The following is a 14338-nucleotide window of genomic DNA, read 5'->3' on the forward strand; positions in this document are numbered from 1 at the left end:
CTGTGGTCACAAATGAAAATGTTGGAAATATGTTAGGATCACTAGCTATTTGTTTTCTATTTGTATCTCATAACCTTAAAAATTCTAAATCCATTGTGCTGTGTGACTGGAGACAAAGCAGTTCAAAAGCATATTGGTGTATAAATGAGAAGAAAAAACCCTGTGCTTCTGCTTTCCTTCCTTTGTCCATGAAAGCATCTTGAGGGAATTGCAGGCTGTGTGGTGCTGATGCTTGGCAGAATGTTCCCCTTGGCTCTGGCTCTGGCATGATGGCTCAGTTCAGTTTCTAGCAACTGCCAAGGCCACACAGAAATGCCAGAGAACAAAAGCACAGACTTGACTGAAATGCCTTATTACAAAAAGAAAACAAAAAACAAACCATGACCCCTCTGCAGCTGAAAGGATGAAACAAAAAAAAGGACGAGGTAACATGTAAGCTGCAAAAAACAGAGGAAAAACTAACTCAAGCAAACCTTCCAGGAGCAGAGGGAAGAGGAGAGGAAATAAAGAATGTGAGAGAGATTCCAGCAGTGAAGGAACTAAATGTAGCTTCAGCTCAAGCCTTTTCCAGAAATGGACTGAACACATTTACTACACAGTCCAAATGAGAGAGACTGGGATGGAGCGATGCCATCGAGACAAAATTATGAAAGCCTTTTAATGCACTAAGCATTAATTGGATGTGGAGTGTATTCACTGTCATTTTACAATTCTGAGTCACATAAATATACCCAATTATTAATGGCAATTGTTAGCAGTTCCATTTTAATTAACTTGCATGCTGTAAGAACTGAACTGATGGATCGTTTAATTTTCTATTAGACCAGAAATCTTTATCTATGCAATGGAAATTTAAGTGCATTGAGACATGATTGAACATTCTCCAAAAAAAATTATACTCTGAGAAGTTATTTCACATGAAACTTTAAAAAGAGACATTAAATTCTATTCCCCTCATTATCCTTTCCTGCCTCTTTTGCTGGATAATATTAAAATGAAGGTTGTTGAGAACTAATCACCTTTCATTTTTTTTACTGTGGGTCTGCCCAGTGCTGGATTTCTGTATCTGGTTGTGTGTATGAACAGCTAGTGTGTTTTACCTCATCTTTAGCAACTTTTATTTTATTGAAAAAACAAAAAATATCCTCGGACTGGGCTGGTCCAAATTTTTTTCTTAATGTTTCTCTGAGCCCTGGTGAAGGATCAAATGTTCCTGGAGTCAGTTGTTCAAACTGATGCTCGCCCATCTTTTGCCCAGTCTGCAACTTTCTAAGCTAAACAAATGCACCTCCTGAAACCTTTCCTGAGAATTTTTACATTTTACAGTTTTTACATTTTCTCACTATCTGTTGTGTTCCCATCTGTGTAAATCTTTCTTGAGCATGGTTAATAGACTGGATCCCACTCCTGCAGAATCAGAAAAAGAGCAGAGTAGCTCTGGCACGTGTCTTGCATGCACAAGGATTTCCCTTCCTCGCAATGTTTTGTGGAATGCTGTGAAGTTTTGCATCCTTGGGATGTGTATGAGGTATGCAGTGGCAATGTGTATGTTTGTTAGGCATATTATGGCAACAGCAGTGACTTGTAAAGTATTTTTCATGACGAAGCACAAGTGACTACTCAGTTGTATCTCCATTCTAGAAAGCATCTGGCTTTCTTTTAAAAAAGGATCAAAGTAGCACCCAGAATGTCAAAATATGCACCTGCTTTCTATATATGTTTAGAATTTGTGTGTGTTTCTGTGCACTTTGGTTACTCAGTTTCTGTTTGTCTCATTTAGAGGGTAAGAAATTCTTTTCATTATGGAGGTGTCTAAAGGATTTTTAACTAGCCCAGCTAAGGAACTTAAGGAGAAATGTGCATGGATTTGCAACACAAAGTTAGGATTTTGCTCTTTTTGGTGGCAGTGGGCAAATCTACTTTTCAACCCAATGTTTCAGAGAAAATTTACATGTCAGCAGTAGTACATAACTGGTATGATTGATAGTCACAGATTAATTATTACTCAGTTGCTTCAGCCTCAAGAACAAGATTTTCCTTTTAAGAATAAGTTACCCTGCAATGTTTGCAGCAGGCATGCAGGAGGAACCTCCATGGGTAAGCATAGGTTTCAGTACAGATTTGTTAAGTACTTTTTAAAAGCCTAGGTTTCAGTGCAGACTTGTTAAGTACTTTTTAATTTTATGCACTTCAGGGAGTAACATGTGACCTTATCTACAAGGGTGTTATTGTGTCAAAGTAAGAGCATGGATTGGAGCAGGCCAGGCCTGAATTTCTAATGCGTGCTGACTGCTCCCATGCCTGGGAGAGACTCGTACAGAAATCAGTTCCTTCTAATACTGTTGATCTCTCTTGCTCTCATAGGATGGAAGAAGCAGTTAGACAAGCTTTGAACTTCTTTTTCTCTTTAGTTTTTTTGCATGAAGGTATTTTTCTTAAGACCTACCTTTCATTTGTTAAGCAGAATATTTCAAACTTTGCTTCTTCTGAAGCTGCTCCTATAAAGAGTAGTTCATTCCAGGACACAGCTCTCTACCCTGTAAAAAGTAATTCTTACCAGTTTTACTAACTGATAGTCAATCTCAAGTTCTTCAGAGCTAAAGCCCTGGCTCCCTGATGCTGAAAGCTCTGTTCTGCAGCCCAGTGTAATGTGAAATGTTGCTGATTGGATTTGCAGATTCGAAACGTGGCAGCCAACCTGTGTGTGGACAGCAAACATGGAGCCACGGGGACTGAGCTGAGGCTGGACATCTGTGTGAAGGACGGCTCAGAGCGAACATGGTCACATGAGCAGGTATTTATTTTAATGGTGGAAAGAGGAAATCAAGGCAACATTGTTGCTTTTCTTTCCCAGTTTTTAAACATTTCCTGAGGGCTTCTCTTTTTCTGAAGGTAAAACAGAGTGTAGAAATAATTTTTGAATTATTCCTGATCTTCATGGCTTTTACAAAGTACTCCTTAACATAACTTCAGAAATTCCAACAGCCACCTGGGCCGTCTTCATTTCCAAAAGGAATTGCAATGCCCAGAGAGCTTTCTCAGGCCCCATTCTCTACCACCGTGTCATGAAAACATGTTGATTTTGGTTGAGCTACCTGGAACTATTTTAACTATATTACCAGGCCTTTTACAGCTCCAGTCATTGTCTGTTTTTATGCTTTTATCTCAATAAGCAGTTCTATTTTAAACAAATATGAGGCATAAGTGAGATAAATGAGTAAAAGCAAGCAAAAAAAAGCATTTCAAAAGACAAGTAATTATAAAGACGCCAAAAAAAGCTTTTATTTAGGTTGGTTAGGTAGAAAACTATTAGTTCTCAGGAGTATGGAGGAAAAGAGCTCTAATTTTTACTCATTGTAAGTGCCATAGGAAAGGGATCATGACTTACAGACCATGGGTCTTGCCAATGAGCAAGGAGAATCCCAATGAAAAGTGTGACCTAACCACTTATTAGCAAATTTAGTGAGCAAGTCTTTCACAGGAAAAGGTCCAAGATTAGTAAAAGATTTGTAGTGCTGAGGAGAAAAATTGACTTGGCAGTCACACGACACTGTAAAAACTTAAAAGCTCAGGAGAGAGGAGTTCTGAGGGGTATTTGAAGTGCTGAGGTCAAAAAAGCATGATCTGAGGATACTGAGAAATGCAGGAGGAGAGCTGCAAGTGCATGAAACCAAGAAACTGAAGGATTATCTCAATTTAGGTAAGTGACAACATGGCCCGAAAAAGGAAGTTGTTGAAGGATGACTTCTTCAGATAGCTACCAAAGATACTGCTTGGGGATAGGGTGCCAAAACTAGATAAATATAATTGTTTAGTTTCTGAAAGACATACAGTAGTACAGGGAGTTAATTGAAATAATTTGTATGGCGCAGACTAAATGCATCACAGTGTTCTCTGGCTTTAAAATCTGCACAGCTCCAAGCCCTCCTCAAGAAGGGAGGAGGAATGCTGAGGCTGCCAGATATGAGAAAGGGAAAAAAAAGTTGGATGAAAAGAGGAGAAAATTAAAAAAAAAAAAATGTAAGCAGAGAAAAGGGAGACTTCAAATATCCTTTGAAAGAGTACAGGCTGGAATAAAGGGGAAACGACACGAAGGGAGAGAGATGTTAGGGAGGAATCCATGTTTCAGCGTACTCCAGGTTCCTGCAACCTTTGGGATCAGACTGGATCTAAAGGTCTTTCTTCTGTGCTAAGGACACAAAGTGACTTCCTTAGAATCTGCCGGTGAAGCTAGTACAAAGGGAGTTCAAGCAGCCAGCTCCTTAGATCCCAGAACCAGGGCTGGGAAGCCTCAAGCACTTCGGTGATCTACGTGTGCCCCAGGGACAGCACAGATCGTCTCCGCCGGGCTGGCGGGGAACCGCGCATACTCTGGCACTGCCGCCGAGCTCGGAAGACTTCCCGGGAGCGGCTCATCCCTGCTGCGGTGCGGCGGGCGGGCGGCAGGGGGCAGCGCGGCCCAGCGGAACGGGCCCGCCGCGGCACCGGCCGCCCGCCCCACGGCCCCTCAGGGCCACGGCCCCCTCAGGGCCGGCCGCCCTCACCGCTAGTCCCACTCACGGCCAGCACCTCTCAGGGCCAGCACCCCTCAGGGCCAGCCCTGCGCTGCTGTCACACTCGTCTGTGGGGCATCAAGCCCCGGGCCAGCCTCACAGCGCTCCGCTTCCTTCTTTAGATCTCGCGGAATTTGTAGCCTCGATGAGTTCTGCATACACCAGTAGAAACTGGCAGTATTAATGAAAGTATCAAGTATTTTATGATCATATCTCGAATAGCATGAATTGATGCTGAGGTGGACTTGTAACTTCTGGTATAAATTTGCAGAGTTCAGTGGCAAGCTATAGTAGCTTAATGTGACCAGTGCAACAGGCATTGTTGCCAGACAGAGATGATCCTTTGTGGCACTTGATTCATGTCATGTTACCAGGGCAGGAATTAAAACCTGAAGTCTCAGACACCATGGCACAGCCCTGTAGCAGATCCCAGGAGAGAAAGATGACCTTGCACCTTAGAGCTGTGCAAGCGCCTGGGCAAGCAGCAGTCAAAAGGTTTGTGGGGTGCTTGCAGGCTTTCTGGTAAACAGGACATTGGTGAGAAGTGAGGATGTGTCACTGTGATTTTGGCAACCTACCCCAAAATTGAGAACCAGAGGGGAAGTAAAAGGATAGGAGGATATGCCATGGCACTGCATTCATCCATCTCTATCTTCCCAAAGCTAGCTTTTGGCTTCAGGGGAAACTGAGGCTCTGCTGGACTGATAACCAGCAGCAAAGGAAAATGACAAGTATCACTGTCTCTCATCAATTTCCCCAGCCTTGCCAAGGAATGGGTGGATGGGCACCATCTCTAACATGGCTCAGCAATGCCCAGCTCTTTCTTCTCTACTTGGAGATATAGTTCAAGCCAGGGCCCAGCTCTGAAATGTGGCATTTCATCTTTGGATGGGGATACATGTAGTCCCCTCAAGTGTAATGGCACAGTCAGAGCACAGCGCCAGCTGACGGACCCCAGCCAGACAGCAGGTAATTGAGCGACGTTGCCAGGCTGGAAAGCATTAATGGCATCAAAAGGGCCTTTGTCCTAGAGATAGTCCCAGGCCAATGGCTCTATCAGGCAATCGTTCTTCAGGCCCTGTGCCAATTGTAAATGAAGCTGGAAAGCTGTATTTCCCAGTTACTGCATGACAGGGCTCGGCTACATGAAAAGGCAAAGCATGGGGGCTGAGGGGTTGCTTGATTGCAAACACAGATGATGGGGCTGTGTTTTACAGACTCTGGTATGAGAGAAAGCAAAAGAGAAGAATGAGCATCCACTGAGCCAGGACAGAGGATTTCTGGGTCCAGCAGGGAACAGTGAACAGCAGCCCCATGTGTTGCAGGTGAAGAATCAGGCTGCTGTTAATGATGTGTCTGGGAATTTTGTGCAGCTTGTTTCAAATCAACAAGCAGTCAGAAATGAATGAAGTACAAAAAGGGTACAAAAAGGCTCAGCCACTTCTTGTAAAATCTGACACAGTTTGTTCCTAACGAAGGAGCAATGAAATCCAAAGTGACAAGTGCTGGCAAGGCAGAACATTATATACTCAGGGCTCCAGCTAATAACATGTAGCATTGTTGGACATTATGCAGCGGGGATATAATATTTATATTGGCCAGATTCAGTTTTAACTAGAGGGAAATTGCTGTTTAAAAGAGGAAAGCTTAGAATTATGAGATTGGAAAGATTGTACATCTTCATGTTGTGTCTGTAATTGCAAGATCTTAATACCACTTGGGTGTATAGAGAAGTATAACTTTTTTTCTGATTTTTTTTCTCTTTTCTCTCTTAGTCCTAAAACTGAGTTCCTGTGCCTAAAAAGGTTGGGTTTATAATATCACTAGGGAGAAGACATACTTGTTGATTTAAAAATAAAACATTTTTTTTTTAATGGGAGGATAAAGAAGGAGGAAAAAGAATCTAAGCTAGTCTAAGCATTGATATCTAGTATTCCACAGATCTTCATTTTCAGTGGAAGGGAATAAAAGCCCTCTGCTGTTACTATGTCTTGACTTGCAAACAGGAGACAGCCCTGGCAGTCTTCAGAAACCACAGAGGAGTGGAAAAGAGCAAAGTAATAGTTTGGGTCAGTATCATTTGATTTAAAGGCTGGCTTGAGCTCTTTCAGGTGTACCGATGCATTCAGTGGGGTACTAGTCCTCAGGCCAAGGTCCAGAGAGCAGCAAGAATTGGTCCCTCAGCTCACAGCTCATGCACAGAATGAGAAATTTGGTGAGCCACCCACTGGGAAAGATGAGGCTGGTCCTGAAATAGAATCTCTCTCTGCAGTAGTACTAATGAGAGTGAGAATATCACAGAAGCACTGTTCCACACCATTCCTCTAGGTATTTGTTATTCATCACTTTGAACTCTAGGTTTATTATGTGTCTGTAGAAAGGTAAAGGATAAGATAAAGAAAATGGCTTTTGTTGGCTTTTCGTTAAAGGAAAATTGTCTTAGGCTTCTCTTTTCCTGTAGAAACAGCAGCGTTTTTTTTTCTCTGTACCAAATCTTACTTCTATCTTTGCTTGTGAAATGATGTTATTGTAGGGAGTCCATGATGATGCTTCAAAGAAACATGAAGAAAAGTGGGATAAGATTGAACCTTTTGAAAAGCAGAAATTGCTTTGAAAACAAGGGTAAAGCTGTCCACTGCATTTTACTGCAGATAAATGTAAAAGGCACTCTGGGAGATGGAAGAAATAAGCAGGACACACAGACAGATTAAGAAAACACTCTCTAGAACACCTATAATGCCTCAGATATAAATAGGGAGTAACAGCAGTTAACTAAGCAAACAAGGGCTTACAGTAAGACACAAAAAAAAAAGGTAAATATCCTGATATATGCTTGTATTTAGGGCCTATAAGCCAAGAGAGACAGTAAGATCTTTCAAATATGGTATTCAGAGGGTGGTGCAGCATTGACGAGGCAGTATTTTTAAGAGGTGTTTCTTTTAGGAAGACTATGGAAAGAAGATCACTATAGCAATGAAAGGGTTAAAACCTGGGAACCACTACAGAATTGTTCAGGATCAGACCCACATGATATTTATTAAGCTTCAGTTTATAGCTGGTTCTATCAGGGAATGTACACACTGGAGGAGCAGGGTGCTAGATAAGGATGAAAAAGAAGCTGAGATGAGATGTTGGAGACAGTCTGAATTCAGTCTGGGGAGCTGCTTCTCTGGATAATGAGCTTGCGTGCAGTTGCACGTGAACCATCTCAGCTGAACAGTTTCTGCTAGCAAAGTTTGCTCATTTAAAGAGAGCTTCACTTTCTCAGTGTTAGTTTCTTTTTTTTTTTTTTTTTCCTATGGCAAATCAAAAGTCATGCAGAAAGCTGAAGAATAGCACTCACTCAAAAAATGAAAAAAAAGAAAGAAAATAAAATAACCTCACAGTTCTTGACAGAGCTTCTAGGTAGTAATTTACAGCCTGCAACCTCTTTTCTGCAAGGATAGGTCCATGGAAAGGAAAATGCACTCCACATCTTTAAATTTGATGCTGTCAGAACTGTCACCTTTATCTGATGATTGAAAGACTGCAGTGTCACAGCATCACTTCAGACAGCTGGTGTCTAATTGAGAAGGATTCCTCTATTAACTGTGACCCTCCATGACTCCTCTCAGGCAGTGAGAAAAAGGGGTTTGACAAGCTGCCTGTAGCTCACATGTTTCAAAGTAGAAAGATGAAGATCATTTAACATATGTTGTTTGGGGGAAAAAGACAGTTGAGAGAGGCTGTGGTAACAGTGTCCCTTATAAACAGAAGGAAACTGCTCATTAAACACAGGAGAGAGGCTGTGATGGGAAAATCTCTCTGGGTAGCTTGTTCAGAACCAAATGAGGGCTAAAGGAACATCACTGGCGGCACTTCCTGAGTCCTCCGGAGCTGGAATCCTGGTGCATACAGGTGCTGCTTTAACTGGGGTAACTGAAGGCTTTAATGCAGCATATCCCCTCTCCTCTCTGCAGTACTGTGTCACTAGAGATTTCTTCCTTCCCCGACATTGGGATTGTGCCTTCCTGGGATATGTTCTATATGGCCACTGATGCACTTTAATTAAGGCAGCTGGCATCACTGAATCATACACAGGCAGGACCTATTTAACCAGCACCTGGGGTGTGCAAAAAGGGCATCCTGCATTAAGCTTGTGTGTATTATTTCAAACGTTTTTCACTAATAATATATGATTGAATTGCCTGATTGTTTTCCCAGCTCTTCACCTTTGGTTGGAGAGAAGACATCCGCCCTGGGGAGCCACTTCACACCAGGAAGTTCTGCTTCGACGCCATCTCGCACAGCAGCCCTGTCACACTGTATGACTGTCACGGGATGAAGGGAAACCAGCACTGGAGCTATAGGAAGGTCAGAGTCACTGTGGGCTTCTTGGAGGTTCAGACTGTCTTGAGCCTGTATTCTGTTTAGCACAGGCTTGTGCTTTCCTGTCAAAGCAGTTCTGTTTTAAAATCCACCACATCCTATTCCAATTTAGTTTTGTGGTAATCTTTGTAAACATATTCATGTTCCTTTTGAGCATTCAGATATTTAGGTCAAATTTAAATGAAAATGGATCTGATCCAGCTCAGAGGGTGTCTGTATTGGATCTGTTCCCTGAAAGGTGTTTTACCATTCTGGCACTTCAAGATGCTTGTGTCATTTTAACAGAGGCACTGTTGGAAATATTTTCATCCAGTGTGACAGCAGCAAGACATGCTGCTCATGAGTTAAATGTACTTTACTACATTTTAAAGATTATAAGTGGCAGGAAAATCTCCCCCTGAAAACCAAAACAAACCAACAAACAAAAAAAAACCCAACAAAAACAAAAACTCACCCAGCATTAAAAGCACTGCTGTAAGCCCAAAGGAGGCAGGAGTTTATAAACTAAAGATAAGCAGCTTAGAAACTATTTTGATCTGCTGAATTTCAGCCCATTTTTATAAATCACTGAAAACAGGAGGTCAAACTAGAAACTGACAGAGTTTCAGTTGTGGTAAAAAGTCCTGGTAATGCTACTGATTTGTTGTTGTTGCTGTTTTTATGGTTTTTTAATAGTTTATCAGCAAGTTGTCTTGATTAAAGATTTCATTAGTAAACTATTTCATTCAGAATAAGGATTTCTCTGAAGGGCTGAGGATTTCTCTCACACATGCTCCAGTTTCCTTTGACCATTGTGCCTTGCCCTTCACCTTGTTTAAGCTGGGGCCAAAGAAGCAGGAATTGATCTTTGCCGGATAAACCTCAATATTGTTTTATATTTTAAATATATATATAGTACAAAACTAATTCAGAACCATTAAAAACAGGTTTCTCCTGATGCTTTTTTTCTGAGTGCCTACTTATTAGCTTGTGCCTTTTTACCTTATTTATGTTGCAAATCGAGATCCATCATAAGATTTTCCAGAAATGTAATCCCTTTGAAGCTGAGGTATTACTTGTAAGAAAGTTAGAATGTATGGGGCAGATATTTAGAGGATATAAATTGTGGTGGTTGTATTGCTGCCTATCTGACTTTATAATGCCATAATAATCCCTTCTTGCTTCAAAACCCTTACAATTTCTCTTTTTGCCTACCCAAGCTGCAAATCAAAAAGCTTTCATATTCTTAGCACTTCATTGTTGCTCAATATAGCCAGTTCATAAGACAAAATGCAAGTCTGGAGCTACACTCTGTAAGGCTCATCTCATTGGATGAGGACAGAATATAGCAGGTACTGAAAAAAATTACATTTGGAAAAAATACACAGCGTAAGTTTTATTAAATTCTCTGCACAGCTTCATTTTTAATTTCCAGGAGGCTGACAGGGCTCATATAAAAATTCTCAGTGCAGGACAGGCATTTCCATCTCAGCAAGAAACACCACAAAGTTTTGTTGTGATGGAAGTACTGACACATTCTTAACCATAACCGCAACCTGACAGCAAGCTGGTCAATTTGCATAAACCTTCAAGTTAAGAAACTGCATTGGAATAATAGAACTATATATATGTGATTTTCTTTAAGCTTAGTTTTAGTTTGCTACACAGTAAGTATTTTTTAATGTTTCCTGTAATCTGTTTCCTCAGGTAAAGGGCAGATTTATATTAGAGATTTCTGGCAGTACAGCTACACCTCCAAAAACCTTACATATGATATAATCCTTTTCCAGCTCTGAAAGCATCTTGACAATAGAACTTCTAGTGTTTTCTCCCCTACAAAACAAAAACTGATCTGTGCTAGAGCCTTTTACCTAGGGAATGATATGCTAGTAAATCTGCATCCTAAATAAATGAGAGTAACAATGTAGTTAAGAAAGAAACTAACTTTCTTAGTTAGTTTCTAGTTTTAAAGGAACTAACTTTCTTAGTTAGTTTCTAGTTTCTTAGTTTTAAAAGGAAACATTTTTTAAAATGTTTCCTTTTAAAAAAAACAGAGAGCTGGTCAGCCACTCTCTTCTGTTCTCTATGCCACTTATAGACACTGTAGCTTCCTAATGGATGGTCATGTATCCATCCTGCCAAAAATTCTTCTCATGCTTTAGGAGAAATGACCTTGCTTGTCAATGTCTTATAAGAAGCCTAGAAACCTAATATGAAGCATTTCTTATCCTGCTCTCATATTATTTCTATAAAACTAGAAGATAAGAGGTTTTTATTCATTTAAAGATGAGTCTCATGATTATTTGCATCTTGAGCCACTGATAAAAAGTTACAGCAGTGAAATGGTTACAAGGTTTTGCAAATGCTATTTGAAGCCAGGCACTATTTTCAGATTCCATATTCTTACAGCATAGAAATCGTAACAACCTGGTTTTGGATCCTGGCGAATAAAAACAGCTTAAATATTTTAGTGGCAAGTAGAATACATTAATATTTTACTTTGGATAAGGAGTGCTCTTCTGGAAAAAATCTACAGCCTACCCCCATTACGTGCACTTTGCTTCTCATTGCAGTGCAGTCTCAGAGCGTGCAAAGCACATTCTTTTCAGATGAATGAAGCCAAAACTGCCACTAATAAACATGTGTCAAAAAACTGTTCTTATTCCCATACTGCTTAAACTACATCTGGGCAGCTATTTGAAAGTCTCATAAGTCTGCAATATTAAGTAATCAATTTTCTTAGGACCAATCTGAAATACTGGTCTACAGCCAAGTATACCTTTGAGAAAACCCTGTAAGAAGCAATGGAGCAGAATAAATCCAAGCAGTACTGCAAACATTGCTGTGGGTTGTATTGTAAATAGAAGAATGTGAGTAATGCCAGGACAAGAAATATTGGCACCATATTGGAGCAATGTAAGATATTAGATAGATAAATGTAAATAGCCTGTAATTGTTAGATATTTGGGAGAATGACTTTAGCTTCCTAAGCTAAAGCTATTTCTTTGACTCTGCTTCCTAAGCATGCCAGAGCCAGTGATGAGCAGTGCCTACAAATTTCTGTTCCTCATAGTGAAGGAATATGCCTCTGGTTTTCAATGTAGCATCATTCTGGTAGCCTGACAGGTAGTGCACTGATTCTGATAAAGTGTGATTCAGTTTATGTGCCACAGATCCTCTACTGCTATTTGTAGAGCAGAAGTATCCAACAGAGGGCTGATTTAGTAAGTCTCTAAAAAGAAACAATTGTGCAAAATCAATTTCATTATATGATAATTCTACCCTGAGTCTAGTGATTATGCTAGACTGACAGCATCAGAACTGTACTCGGAAGACAGGGGTTTACTCACAGTCTCCTGACAGCTGCAGGGACAAACTGTAAGAGTCAGTTCACTTGCCATGCAGGAGGTGTGTAGATTATTCCCTCAGACAGACAAAGACATATCATAGAGTGGCTTTTATCATATGGACTTCAGTCCTGCTGAAGCTGCACTGGAGCTATCAACTGATTTCAGATAAACTACTACCAGCTGATAATGACTTCCAGTTGCTCTTGACTTTGGCCATAGTTACAGCAGTGACCTATAAGAAATGAAAGGCTCTGTGTGTCATTGCCAACCCCCCTGAACTGTCAAGACCAATTATCCGATGGAGGAGTTTCTCCTTCTGCAAATAATCTTCAGGCTTGCCTTCACGCAGAAGGAAAAAAATATTCTGCTGTTTTCAGCTGTTAGAAATGTCTCCACAAGAGTGCTTGTGGTTTCTCAACATTGGTGTAAAGAGAAATTGAGGTGATAAATTAATAGGCCTTTATATATTGCTAAGTCAGCCAGAAGTTTTTCCAGAGTGGTAACTCTGTCCCTATTCTTAAAAGACACTCTTCTATCCTAATAACCAGACTCTGTAAATAAAAGCAGCAATAATGCTTCGCTCAAAAATTGCCTGCCTGTGATATTTCTGTAAGAAAGACTGCCAGCTCTCTGGAACGGCTTGAGTGTTTTTCATAGCAAGTTTTTTGTGCTGAAGTTGTTTCCTTTCTTCTTGTACCAGCTATCTTATTAAAACTTCTAGCATTCCAACTTTGACTTCCTAATACATTGGCTGGCCCTTATGCCCAGCTATACTGCAAGAAAAACCATATGTCCCCTTCCTGAAGGTCCCATATCAGGCAGGTTGGCCATGGCACAGTCACTGTGTCCTGATTTTGGACAGCGCCACTGCATCAAGCTCTCGTTATATAGGAGGAGTTGGCAAGGTGCAGGTGGATGCCTGCACCTCCCCCTGGGGTGCCTGGCAGTTCTTGCAGGCCCACCTCATCCTAGTAGGGACACTGTAGTCTTTTGTACACAGTACAGCTACCCCCTTCTTGCAAGCTGAAGTGTCCTGCCTGATCTCCTTGTAGAACATGAGAGAGAGGCCTCTACCCGTTTGATTTGGTCCTGTCAGCTTTGATGGCATGCCTCTGAATTTCAGACTGCTGGGGGAGTGTGTGTCATCCACTGCTTTTGGGGAAAGGCCAGTGCTGAAAGTAAAACAGTGTGAAAGGCAGATGTAACACCATCCCCCTCAGCCAGAGCACAAGGTACTTTTGACTTGGTTCTTTGTTGCATATATTAATTTTAAAAAGAGGCATTGTACTTTACCATTTTTTCACAAACCACAAATCAGTGAATTTAATCTTTCATAAATGAAAAAGAAAACCAATTTTTCAAAGTGGTTTTAAATAGCTGCTGTTTCTGTTTGTTGTTGTACTTTTTGTTGTTGGCAGTTTTTTTTGAATGTGCAGTATTTTTAAAGATAAGTTTCTATGATTGTTGCTCAGCACCCAGAGTACTTGTGTCAGTTTTTAATCAATTGCAATTTGACAAGTAGATTTTTTTCTTATCACAAACTGGGCAAGCAGGCACATCCTGGATTAGTATTAAACATATATAAATAGTGTCAGGGCAATCATTGGCATGGAGGGGAAAAGCCTGAATGTGGTTTACCAAGAGTAATCTGAAATTTATTTCAACAGATGCAGTATAGTCCCTGGAAACTTGCAAACCATCTAATGACTCCCACATCTGTCTTTCTAAAAACACTTGCCTGTATCAACTAAGTATATTGAAACTTCCCAACTCACCACCTGCTCAACTGACTGCTTTCACGAAGATTCACATCAGGTTACTTACTATTCACTCCAGTTTTGTGAAGTAAAATTAATAAAACTAATCATCGTAAATATGCTTTTTTAAGCAACTTAATCCATGCCTGCCCTCAAAAAATCTCCATATGGAGCTAAATCAGTGTTAGAATTTCCATCTTATTGGGAGAGAGAGCGTATTTCAGTGGCTGGTTTTAGCAAGGCCACAGGCATTGAATGGGATGAGAACATCAATCCTGTGTCCATCTGTCCACCACTTCAGTTAATAATTCATTTTTAAAGTTTTCACCAA

At 40.7% G+C, this 14338-nt stretch overlaps 1 protein-coding gene across 3 annotated transcripts in view; it reads left to right on the forward strand.

Annotated features, from left to right (window-relative positions):
- Nucleotides 1-14338, forward strand: part of GALNTL6 (polypeptide N-acetylgalactosaminyltransferase like 6) — a 434479-nt gene that overhangs the window by 415411 nt on the left and 4730 nt on the right. Inside the window, exons 10-12 of one of the 3 annotated variants that reach the window (XM_074541294.1) lie at nt 2678-2794; nt 8757-8906; nt 13374-13482. In XM_074541294.1, the coding sequence (XP_074397395.1) occupies nt 2678-2794; nt 8757-8906; nt 13374-13442 (336 nt within the window). In that variant the 3' untranslated portion in view covers nt 13443-13482. Of the gene's footprint in view, nt 1-2677; nt 2795-8756; nt 8907-13302; nt 13348-13373; nt 13483-14338 lie in introns of those variants that run through there. The other 2 variants (XM_074541295.1, XM_005483801.4) reach the window with 2 other exon arrangements.

The sequence above is a fragment of the Zonotrichia albicollis genome, chromosome 5 (genome assembly GCF_047830755.1).
Source record: "Zonotrichia albicollis isolate bZonAlb1 chromosome 5, bZonAlb1.hap1, whole genome shotgun sequence".
Taxonomy (NCBI): Eukaryota; Metazoa; Chordata; class Aves; order Passeriformes; family Passerellidae; genus Zonotrichia; species Zonotrichia albicollis.